General features: G+C 43.6%; 1 protein-coding gene across 1 annotated transcript; it reads left to right on the forward strand.

Annotated features, from left to right (window-relative positions):
* The first annotated feature begins 6,990 nt into the window (after positions 1–6,990).
* ZDHHC4 (zinc finger DHHC-type palmitoyltransferase 4) lies at positions 6,991–10,185 on the forward strand. Its single transcript, XM_053471552.1, has 7 exons — positions 6,991–7,114; positions 7,252–7,381; positions 7,839–7,894; positions 8,235–8,413; positions 8,876–9,001; positions 9,459–9,703; positions 9,793–10,185. The coding sequence occupies exons 2-7, from the start codon at positions 7,259–7,261 to the stop codon at positions 10,033–10,035; spliced, it is 972 nt and encodes a 323-aa protein (XP_053327527.1). The 5' UTR covers positions 6,991–7,114; positions 7,252–7,258; the 3' UTR covers positions 10,036–10,185.
* Positions 10,186–12,001: the final 1,816 nt, after the last annotated feature.

Consider the following 12,001-nt stretch of genomic DNA (forward strand, 5'->3'; position numbering starts at 1 on the left):
CACTGTTGGGTACCTTGGCCTTGCCTACTGGTTAAACCGGGCCCAAATTCTACTGTACCATAGAGACCCCGAAGGATAAAAGGTTAAACCTGGCTCTGAAGCGAAGAACATATAATTTAGCAACGGCACCTTGTGCTGCTTAAGGAAAACCTGCTAGTCACGAGTTTGGCAGGATACTTTTTTACTGATTCCAAAGAATAAATACAAATTATAATTATTTCAGAGCCAACAGAACCAAAGTGCGGACCTCAAGACGTTCAAGTAGCTTCAACACCCAGGTAGACAGGTAGGAGCCACTCCACCCATCCAGTCTACCCATTTTTCTACCTACTGTGAGACCTCAAACTTTACTTGGTCCTCTTGACGCAATAAAGTGTCGGAAAGAGCAATCAGGGTGCTGGGATGTATAGCGAGGGGCATTAGTAGAAGGAAGAGGAAGCTGGTTCAGCTACTTTACAGATCTCTGATCAGACTTCATCCATTGGGGACAGTTCTGGAGACCCCATCTCCGGAAGGATATTGACATATTGGGGAGCGTTCAGATGAGGGGGACAAACATGCAGAATGGTTAGTAGGATAAAAATCATCAGGAAAGACTAAGGGGTCTCAATATGGTCACCTTGGGGACAGGAGATTTTACTTGCGGGTGGCAGATAAATGCAACAGCCCAATAAAATTCTATGTTTCTACGTCTTACAGAAAACTTACAGAAATGTCTAGACTGAACTTTTGGATCCATGTGAGACCTCCAAACTGAGAAGCTGCGATTCTGGTTCATGTGGAAGTAAAAGCCACCAACGTCAACCCCAAATGCGTCTGACGCCCATCAGAGTACAATTTGGAAGTCAGGGTGCTCATTGTTAGGAGCGCCGGTACATACACCGATAAGAACGAGAGACACCTGTAAAGGAGGCTGCTCCATCCTCTAATAGCCTCCACTTAAGAAACTAAAGAGCTCAGGAGGGGATTAGAGCCCTGGACACGTAATCAGGTTCAATAAGCTGCATCAAAGGGAGCGTAAACACTGGAGCATATTGTAAACAAGGACAGGGCGCCCTAAACAAGCTCTCTAGAACCAAACAAGCGTCCTAAAACACATCTTCCACTAAACAACTTTAATAGTCATCGATAGCAACACAACTGTGAAATCGCCATATGTCACATCATACATCAATCATTCTGCCATGTGTTTATATGTTTACTTACATACGGAGTCATGCAGTGATGTCACAAATACCCATACAGTGCTGTGAAAAAAGGATTTCCAGATTTCTTCTATTTTTGCGTATTTGTCACATTTTAATGCTTCATCGAACTAATTTTAATATTACACAGAGATAACCCAAGAAACACAAAAATGTAGGTTTAAATGATGATGATGTCATGTATAGAAGGGGGAAAAAAAGCTATACAACCTTACCTGGCCTTATATGAAAAATAAATCACCCCCCTCAGTTACTAAATCAACCAATTAACAAAAGTAATGTTAAATGTAAGAAAGGGTCTTAAAAAGCAGCTGATGGGAGCTGCTATCTACAAATGGAGAAAACCTGGAACAGCGGTGAACCTTCCCATGAGTAGCCACCTGACCGAACACCTCCGAGGGTGCATCAACGACCAGGAGGACACAAAAGGTCCCAGAGTAACACAGAAAGAACTCGAGACCTCACCTCCCTCAGTTAAGGTCAGTGTTCACGATTCCACAATAAGAAAGAGACTGCGCAAAAATGGAGTCCATGGGAGAGTTACAAGGAGAAAACCGCCGATGACCAAAAAGAACCCAAAGGCTCGTCTCACATTTGCCAAAAACATCTTGATGAACCCCAAGACTTTAGGGATAATATTCTGTGGACTGGTGAGTCAAAAATAGAAGTTTTTGGAAGACCCATCTGGGGTGCCATGAATGATGGAACCATGGATTCTTCTCCACCAGAAAATCCTGAAGGAGAGCGTCCCGCCAGCAGATGGTGACCTCAAGCTCAAGTGCAGTTGGGTCATGCAGCAGGACGATGATCCGAAGCCCACAAAGAGGTCCATCTCCGGATGTCTCAAAAGAAACCAAAACAAAGGTCAAAGTCCTGCATTGAATCTGAAGGTACGTCATGCTCGAAAACCCTCCAACGGGGCTGAATTAGAAGAATTCTGCCAAGAAGAGCGTCCAAAATTCCTCCACTGCGATGTTGGGGGGGGGCAATTATGTTTTTCCCATAAAAGAAATGATGATTTAAAAGCTACATTTTCTGTCTGCTCGGGTTATCTTTTTCTTAAAATGATTAAAATTGGTTGCATGATCTGAAACATTTAAATGAGGCAAAAACAGAAGAAATTGAGAAGGGGGGGATAATACTTTTTCACAGCTCTGAACGGGCACAGATTAGGGACACTATCCCTTTAAATCAACACAAGAATCGTACGCGCTGATGTGGAAGGATGCGGAGACCTTGCTCTCAAGAGCTTACACTCTAATGTATATAAATAAACAATTTGATCAAACCACCCCAAGGTATTTTCGCTTTCAGAAGGTCCATCACGGCACATTATCCTGATGCAGTGGAGGACACCAGACGACTATCCCTCGTTTTTGAGAAAGTCTTGGCTTTATCTCCTGGGTCCCAGCTCTTTTTAGAGCGTTCCTGTGTATCCGGCTATCCCTACCCAAAACCTCTCTTCTCGTCCCCAAAGGGGGTGACCTTCTCCGCTCACCTGCCTTCCTCCGAAGCCCAGAGAGAATGGAAATGTAGACGGACCGCACAGCGCAGAGTCTTTTTGTATCAGTTACCTGCAGGCAAAGAGACCGGAGTTTCTATAGCAAGCAGTCTCATTGCCCTGAAACCCAATCCCCCGTTCATTAGGAGAGAAGCTTGTGTGATACCTTGATGACAGGCCACGTAAAAAAAAGAGAGGTCCACCTTAAGAGTTTAAGAGACCCCCCAAGAAAGGGGAACGGAGTGATGTCTTCAGTATATGACTCTGTGATTGCTGAGGTTTGCTCAGTCCTGTACCCCGAAAGGAAGATACCTGAAACACTTTGGGGTATTTAATCTTCATATCCTCTCCCACCTCACTTGTGATGAACAAGATGGGCCACCCTACACAAACTGGCCCCATTTCTTCCTGCTGTAACGACTCAATTGGTCAGGACCGATTGTGAGACGTCCTGCTTTTACGACTGCCCATGCCACGTCGGGATAGTTGGTAGGTATATGGCTGGTGAACGATAACAGTAACACATGAAAAGCATTATTTTGTTTGTTTCGGCACGGAAGGGAGGATCTGGAGAGGATCTGAAATATAACGCAGTCGCTTGTCTGCCGTTACCATCTGTAAATTACCCCGTTCTGCGGCGGACGTGTCAGCCGCGCCGTGGAAGTAATAATTAACCAGGCGTGTGAGATGCAGCCTGAAAGGGTCTCGTCAGCATCTCCCGGCGGGTTGTGTTTCTTATTTATTTGCAGGACTGCGCGTGACTCAAGGGGGGTCTGAAAGGTTCACCTTCCCGCGTCTCGGCAGCAGTTATTCCCAGGTCAATCTGCCTCGCGTGTAACCCGAGACGCAGGAGATGACACTCAGTGATACGGAGACTCGGGTGTCCTGAGACACATGTCGACAGAGTGGTGGTGTCATCACGGCCAGATCTTAATAACGCTGACCAGCGAGGTCATTTACACCCCCTGAGAACAACACAATATATTAATAACCCCCAGCGCTGTATACAGTAATATAACCCCCCAGCACTGTATACAGTAATATAACCCCCCAGCACTGTATACAGTAATATAACCCCCAGCGCTGTATACAGTAATATAACCCCCAGCGCTGTATACAGTAATATAACCCCCAGCGCTGTATACAGTAATAATCCCCCCAGCGCTGTATACAGTAATATAACCCCCCAGTGCTATATACAGTAATATAACCCCCAGCGCTGTATACAGTAATATAACCCCCCAGCACTGTATACAGTAATATAACCCCCAGCGCTGTATACAGTAATATAACCCCCAGCGCTGTATACAGTAATAACCCCCCCAGCGCTGTATACAGTAATATAACCCCCCAGTGCTATATACAGTAATATAACCCCCAGCGCTGTATACAGTAATAACCCCCCAGCGCTGTATACAGTAATAACCCCCCCAGCGCTGTATACAGTAATATAACCCCCAGCGCTGTATACAGTAATATAACCCCCCAGCGCTGTACACAGTAATTTAACCCCCCAGCGCTGTATACAGTAATATAACCCCAGCACTGTATACAGTAATATAACCCCCAGCGCTGTATACAGTAATATAACCACCAGCGCTGTATACAGTAATATAACCCCAGCGCTGTATACAGTAATATAACCCCCAGCGCTGTATACAGTAATAACCCCCCCAGCGCTGTATACAGTAATATAACCCCCCAGTGCTATATACAGTAATATAACCCCCAGCGCTGTATACAGTAATAACCCCCCAGCGCTGTATACAGTAATAACCCCCCCAGCGCTGTATACAGTAATATAACCCCCAGCGCTGTATACAGTAATATAACCCCCCAGCGCTGTATACAGTAATATAACCCCCAGCGCTGTATACAGTAATATAACCCCCAGCGCTGTATACAGTAATAACCCCCCCAGCGCTGTATACAGTAATATAACCCCCCAGTGCTATATACAGTAATATAACCCCCAGCGCTGTATACAGTAATATAACCCCCCAGCACTGTATACAGTAATATAACCCCCAGCGCTGTATACAGTAATATAACCCCCAGCGCTGTATACAGTAATAACCCCCCCAGCGCTGTATACAGTAATATAACCCCCCAGTGCTATATACAGTAATATAACCCCCAGCGCTGTATACAGTAATAACCCCCCAGCGCTGTATACAGTAATAACCCCCCCAGCGCTGTATACAGTAATATAACCCCCAGCGCTGTATACAGTAATATAACCCCCCAGCGCTGTACACAGTAATTTAACCCCCCAGCGCTGTATACAGTAATATAACCCCAGCACTGTATACAGTAATATAACCCCCAGCGCTGTATACAGTAATATAACCACCAGCGCTGTATACAGTAATATAACCCCAGCGCTGTATACAGTAATATAACCCCCAGCGCTGTATACAGTAATAACCCCCCCAGCGCTGTATACAGTAATATAACCCCCCAGTGCTATATACAGTAATATAACCCCCAGCGCTGTATACAGTAATAACCCCCCAGCGCTGTATACAGTAATAACCCCCCCAGCGCTGTATACAGTAATATAACCCCCAGCGCTGTATACAGTAATATAACCCCCCAGCGCTGTATACAGTAATATAACCCCCAGCGCTGTATACAGTAATATAACCCCCCAGCGCTGTACACAGTAATTTAACCCCCCAGCGCTGTATACAGTAATATAACCCCAGCACTGTATACAGTAATATAACCCCCAGCGCTGTATACAGTAATATAACCACCAGCGCTGTATACAGTAATATAACCACCAGCGCTGTATACAGTAATATAACCACCAGCGCTGTATACAGTAATAACCCCCAGCGCTGTATACAGTAATATTACCCCCAGCGCTGTATACAGTAATATAACCACCAGCGCTGTATACAGTAATATAACCCCCAGCGCTGTATACAGTAATATAACCCCCAGCACTGTATACAGTAATATAACCCCCCAGCGCTGTATACAGTAATATAACCCCCAGTGCTGTATACAGTAATATAACCCCCCAGTGCTATATACAGTAATATAACCCCCAGCGCTGTATACAGTAATAACCCCCCAGCGCTGTATACAGTAATAACCCCCCCAGCGCTGTATACAGTAATATAACCCCCAGCGCTGTATACAGTAATATAACCCCCCAGCGCTGTATACAGTAATATAACCCCCAGCGCTGTATACAGTAATATAACCCCCCAGCGCTGTACACAGTAATTTAACCCCCCAGCGCTGTATACAGTAATATAACCCCAGCACTGTATACAGTAATATAACCCCCAGCGCTGTATACAGTAATATAACCACCAGCGCTGTATACAGTAATATAACCCCCAGCGCTGTATACAGTAATATAACCCCCAGCCCTGTATACAGTAATATAACCCCCAGCACTGTATACAGTAATATAACCCCCAGCGCTGTATACAGTAATATAACTCCCAGCGCTGTATACAGTAATATAACCCCCAGCCCTGTATACAGTAATATAACCCCCAGCGCTGTATACAGTAATATAACCACCAGCGCTGTATACAGTAATATAACCACCAGCGCTGTATACAGTAATAACCCCCAGCGCTGTATACAGTAATATTACCCCCAGCGCTGTATACAGTAATATAACCACCAGCGCTGTATACAGTAATGTCAGTCGGTGACAAAAACCTGGTTTTATCTCATTCTGTTCCAATAAACTCCCTTTATCTGCAGACCTGGAGCCGCCATTGCTGTCAGTCATGTGATATTTTGGGTGACTTTCCCGGCTCAAGCACCACACTGAGCTGATGCTTTATGGCAATGCTAATGAAGTCCATTCCTCCTTAGACTTTCATTAGTCAGAGTGTCCAACTGGGTGATTAAGACTGAGCCGTTCTATTGTTTCCCACAGGCAGTGTGATAAGGAATCAAGGTGTTTGTCTAGTAGAGTATGGGGCAAAAACTACAACCGGGTTAATAAAGAAAACAGCAGAACATTTTTGATGATTAAATCTGATACTAGAAATTTGAAATAGTAACATTGTAACTCTTTCCTCTGATTGGGGTTCCATAGGGGACTGCGGTGCTTCTGCAGGAGATAATATGGTAGATCGTATTATCTAACAGCGGTGATCTTTATCTGAGCTCGATTAGTAAAAACAATAATTGAAATCGATTTATCTGGGCTCCTTCAGGCTGCAGACTGACACCTGGTGTCGGCCATCTTGCTACTCCCAAGGCACCGCGCTCTGAAAGCAGGAAGTGTGAAGGAAAAGCGAGGCTCAGGTCAAACTTCCGGGTGCACCAAGATGTCAGCTCCCAGCTCACGGATTGTATAGTTTTACGATGTTTACTGCTTGGCTTTTTGAAATAAGATTGTCATTTTAAGATTTTCTGTTCGATGTAAAGCGTAAGTGAACCCTGCTAATTGTCTGCAATGTGCCATGGGATGCACTCCCCGGATAATAAAAATTAAATGACCGTTTATTGTTAAGGAGTCACAATGCCAGGGACTGGGTTCGGCTCTAATGTGATGTTTATTTCTAGGAATAAGATGGACTTTCTCTGGCTTTTCACCATCTATACAATTTTCCTTATCATCTGTATTTCTGCATTCTGCTTCCTGTCTGCAAGATCCAGAAGCAGCTTGGACAGCGTGTTCCACAGAGCAGAGAAGGTGGGCTATATCATATATATATACATATATATATATATATATATACATATATATATATATATATATATATATATATATATATATATATATATGACAAGGTGATATATACCCTATAAATCCTAAATAAATATATATATATGAAGTAGAGGTAGGATATATACCTATATATATATATATATATATATATAATGGAATGTTAGTCCAATAAAAAATATTTTATATTGCAATACTCATTTCTATTTTTTCACACAATTGGGCTATGGTGAGATTCCAGACACTAGAATCAGAGGGCACCGGTAGGTTGAGATATTTTGTTTCCATAGCAGCATAAAAAAAGTGTTCAATTTATGTGACAAAAGAATACATTGGCAGAACCCCTAGATATTTCTCAAGTCTGTTTTTAAAATATAGAATAATATGCATTTATTTTTTTACCGTAACATCCCCGTTTTTGCAGGCGCTGTCCTTTCTGCTGCCCCCGTGGCTGCAAAGATGCTATTCCAGCTACACGAGGTAAGCATTTTAAATACTCCACTTTTCTAACATTGCACGCTGCGTGCTTCCGGACTGGTTGGATGTCTTCTCTTCTAAGCTTTAGGAACAGTTAGATCATACGTCATCTGTAGCGACAGCCCTGGTGGGTACCTTCTGCAAGACGGGCATGTTCTATGCTTTTTTTATTGGATGAGAGCAATTCATCTCCAACTCACAATTAAGTGGATAAAGCCCTCCACGTGCTTGCTGGGTAAAATAGGTTATAAATATTTCTGCATCCTATTCTAGCTATGTCCGGATTTAATTTTTTCCGCTATGAGTTGGGGCTACCTTTTTACTTCCCGTTTCTTCCCCGCAGAAGCGGAGTTTTTGTGGCTCTGCACCTGATTCTCGACGCTTTGGTTTTTGCTGAATACACCTGGGAGGTGTTTGATTATTGCTCGGAGCTGGAAATAAACCGGCTGTTTCTTTTGCTGCCGTATACTCTAATAACGGCCAACCTTTTCTTCTTTTACAAATGCTGCGTAACAGACCCAGGTAAGAGACCTGATCCCAACGGCTGTCGGTTTAAAAAAAAAAAAAAAAAAAAAAAATTAACAATTTTGCTCCTCAATTCAATTAAAAGAAACCATTGCCTGATGATGAATGTTTTGTGCTTGTAAGCCCTGTCTCCTGTATGCTGTAATAATGGTAATCAAAGGCAGAATTAGGATTCCACATAGGGTTTGAAGTTTGAATTTCAGAGCTGAGGAGCCAAATTGTTCCTCCCCGAAATTAAGTTTTAATATGAGGCCTCTCTTGGCAAGCGCTGTATACTTACAGTAGCCGCAGTTTGACTTCATCTCCTTCATAGGTTCTGTTGGGATCTGGTACTGGTTTTCATGTAGGTTCAGTTAGACTTTAAACAATGTTATGATTCATAGAATGTTACTGTTTCTGTATATTTTGTTATTTTGAGCTGAATTAATCCGATTTTGGATCTGCGGTTCTCTGTTACAGGGGTGGTGACCAAGCAGAATGAAGCGTCGCGCTCACAGGTGTACGAATACGATGAGGTCCTGTACCACCGCCATGAACAGTGCCACACCTGCCGCCTGACAAAGCCCGCCAGGTCCAAGCACTGTAGTAAGCAGCATTTATCTCTCGGGTGGTCTCTCTGAACCCATCCAGACTCAGCTGATGTGTAACCACAAGTCGTTTACGAGCAATGGAATATGCTTAACCCTGAGCATCATGGGAGTTGTAGTTCCACAACAGCTGGAGACTGGGGCCCTTCAATGCCTCTCTTAATGTGGCAGCCTGTTTTAATATTTAAATACACGCAACGTTATTCTGCCAGAATATTGGAGATCTACCATGCAAATGATCTGCCAAATCTGAGATGCAACTTCACTGGCTTGAATTTTTTTTTATTGATATTAATTTTTATTAATGTTCCCATCTTTGCAGACTAGTGGACACTGTCATTTAGATAATTGTTACAGAAACAACATTCGCTAAACGCATGTTTTTCTCACCGTGGCTCGGTTGTTCCCGTCCGGTTGAGCCGTCTCGTCAGCGGTAACTGTTACCCCTCTCCTAGGTGTGTGCGGATACTGCGTGCAGCGCTTTGACCACCACTGCGTCTGGGTCAATAACTGCATCGGCTCCCTAAACATCGGATACTTCCTGCTTTACCTCTTCAGCCTGACGCTGACGGTGTTCTCCCTGGCCGCCGTCTTTGCCGTCTTCCTCCTGCAGGTGGTGCTGTTGTCACACATGATGACTGCCGCCTATGTGGACAGCGACGGCCGGGAGCAGATCATGAGCATCGCCGTCATTATTCAGGTAGGTTGAGCGGGATGCTGTGACGCAATCCCCCAAAGCGTTAGAATTCCCTGGAAACAGTCAATGACCGGACCGTTCTATTTCCGCAGCACCTCTTCCTAACCTTTCCACGCATCGTCTTCACGCTGGGATTCCTGCTCATTTTGATTCTCCTGCTGGGGGGATATGGATCCTTTATGTTCTACTTGGCCCTCACTAACCAGACCACTAACGAATGGTTCAAAGCAAAGAGGCTTAGCTCAACTGTTCTATACGCGGGATATTCGAGAGGCCTTCTGGCGAACATGCAAGAAATATTCCAGCCACACGTATATTACAAGAAAGGCCGGTGAATACGAGATACGGTCCCATCCAATATATTATCAGCATAGGGGAGAAGTACTGGCTTAGCGATGGAACACCTGATGGGTTGGTGGTGCACCGCCTTGTTAAACTGAATGAAGATTATGGTCACAAAGGGTCCCACCGTCAGGATTTTTGCCTTTAAAAAAAAAAAATGTTTTGATCAAATTAATGGCTCTGAAGCTACCAAGATATCATAGCTCAGGGGGTGCGCTTAAAAAATTGATACCTCCACAAAGCGATGTGGGCAGTAAACAGATCAACAAAAGGATGTATAAGTGAAAAACAGCCGACTGCAACAGCAATGGGCCGATTGAGGACATCTATGGAACGGTCTAGTACCCCATACGTTTTGGGGGGGTTTTGTTTGGGCCCCAGTGCATGCAAATCAACGCATGTATTGTTTGGTGAGTGGTCTTTGGAAATCAGACGTCTATCCCCTGGCTGCCTCTGCTAAAACTAGAAAGTATTAGTATGAAAGCTTCTCGCGCATGCTCAGTAGCTCCCATTAAGCGTACCGATGCAGCATTGAATGCTAGCAAAACATTAGTATTCAGATAGCATGCACGTGATTGGCTGCTGCTACTCCTATTAACTAGAATGGGTGTTCTACTGAGCATGGGCAGAAAAAGCATACTCAAGTACATACCCTAACTTCAGTAAATGCGGCTGGGGAGGAGTTAATGAGTTGGAGTCCACACAAATGACTCAAATTTGTATTTCACATTAAAATGAGTGATCCTTTTTTATGTCTGTAAAAGACGATGATGCAGGTTTCGATAAAATGAATAAAATTTATATACGTTTTCCGAGCTCTGGCCATGACCCTTTTTGAAATAATTGATTGTAATATAAAATGATAAAAAGCCATATGAAATCGGTTTATTGAAATGACATGTTTCTGCACACCTGATCCAGGTGCGAAAGGGCAGACGTTCTGTGAGCTGTTACCCTTTTTGTTAAATATCACGTCCAATGCCATAGGAGCTAGAATTGGTAAAGCAGATCGTGGAGAGTTTTAAAATAACTATTATGCTAATTTAAAAAAAAAACCACTTAAATTACCAGCTCGTATTTAACTATCAAGGGAAATTAAAATATCTATCTGGGTTTAGTACAGTTTAAAGCGATCCTCTGCGGTCGGTCCTTGGTCAGAATTCATTACAAGTAAAGGGAGAAAATGCTGGAGGAGCTGTGGATTTCCACTGCTTTGCTTCTCTATTCATTATGAAAGACCAACTGCAGCAGGTTTCCCCAGCAAGACAGGCTGAGCTGGGCCCTGTATAATTAATTCATATATAATATAGCCCACTGATTTAACTATCCATTATACAGGGCCAACCAAGCTCTTCGTGTAGCTGAAGTCAAGAAGTGGAAACCACAACTCTCCCTTTTGATAAATAGACATCAATGTATGCGACTACAGGAGCGGGGGGGTTTATACTGGGATAACTCAATTAAAATCCACATTAAACTAAAGCATTTATGCTACTGCTGAGACAAGGATGAAATATGTTGGCAGGTAGCGTGTGAATTTTACATAAGTGGGACCATGCAGGTGGTATGTACCCCAAATTGCCCCCCCAGCGATGACCTCCAGGGCGTGGAGATTAGGTTCGGGTCACTTCACTGTGGGAACTGGGTTTGTTGTCCCAGTTATCTAACATATTGCCCCATTGACTGATTGACTGTTGCATAGGAACTTGGGACCTGGATATATAGATTTCTCATTCCTTTTCTAAACAAACGTTACAGTTTTGGGTTTATTAACAGAAGTAGACCTGTGGGAAACGCCGTGTCTACATCAGATCTGCGAATTCAGACCATGAGCAGAAACTGAAGTTTTAATTTTGGAATTTGGAAAAGGAGGAAAAACATAAATAAATTAAAAACTCCAATGGATTGGCGCAGAGCATTCAATAAACTGCTTTAAAGGGATACATCTGTGATCAAAAA

This window comes from Spea bombifrons, chromosome 7 (assembly GCF_027358695.1).
Source record: "Spea bombifrons isolate aSpeBom1 chromosome 7, aSpeBom1.2.pri, whole genome shotgun sequence".
Classification (NCBI taxonomy): Eukaryota; Metazoa; Chordata; class Amphibia; order Anura; family Pelobatidae; genus Spea; species Spea bombifrons.

What these genes read in the sequence shown, in the direction of transcription:
- ZDHHC4 (XM_053471552.1), top strand. Translation starts at nt 7,259, where the DNA reads ATGGACTTTCTCTGGCTTTTCACCATCTATACAATTTTCCTTATCATC. An exon ending in TGTTCCACAGAGCAGAGAAG is followed by an intron (nt 7,382 to 7,838) that starts GTGGGCTATATC and finishes CCGTTTTTGCAG; the next exon opens with GCGCTGTCCTTTCTGCTGCC. An exon ending in ATGCTGCGTAACAGACCCAG is followed by an intron (nt 8,414 to 8,875) that starts GTAAGAGACCTG and finishes TCTCTGTTACAG; the next exon opens with GGGTGGTGACCAAGCAGAAT.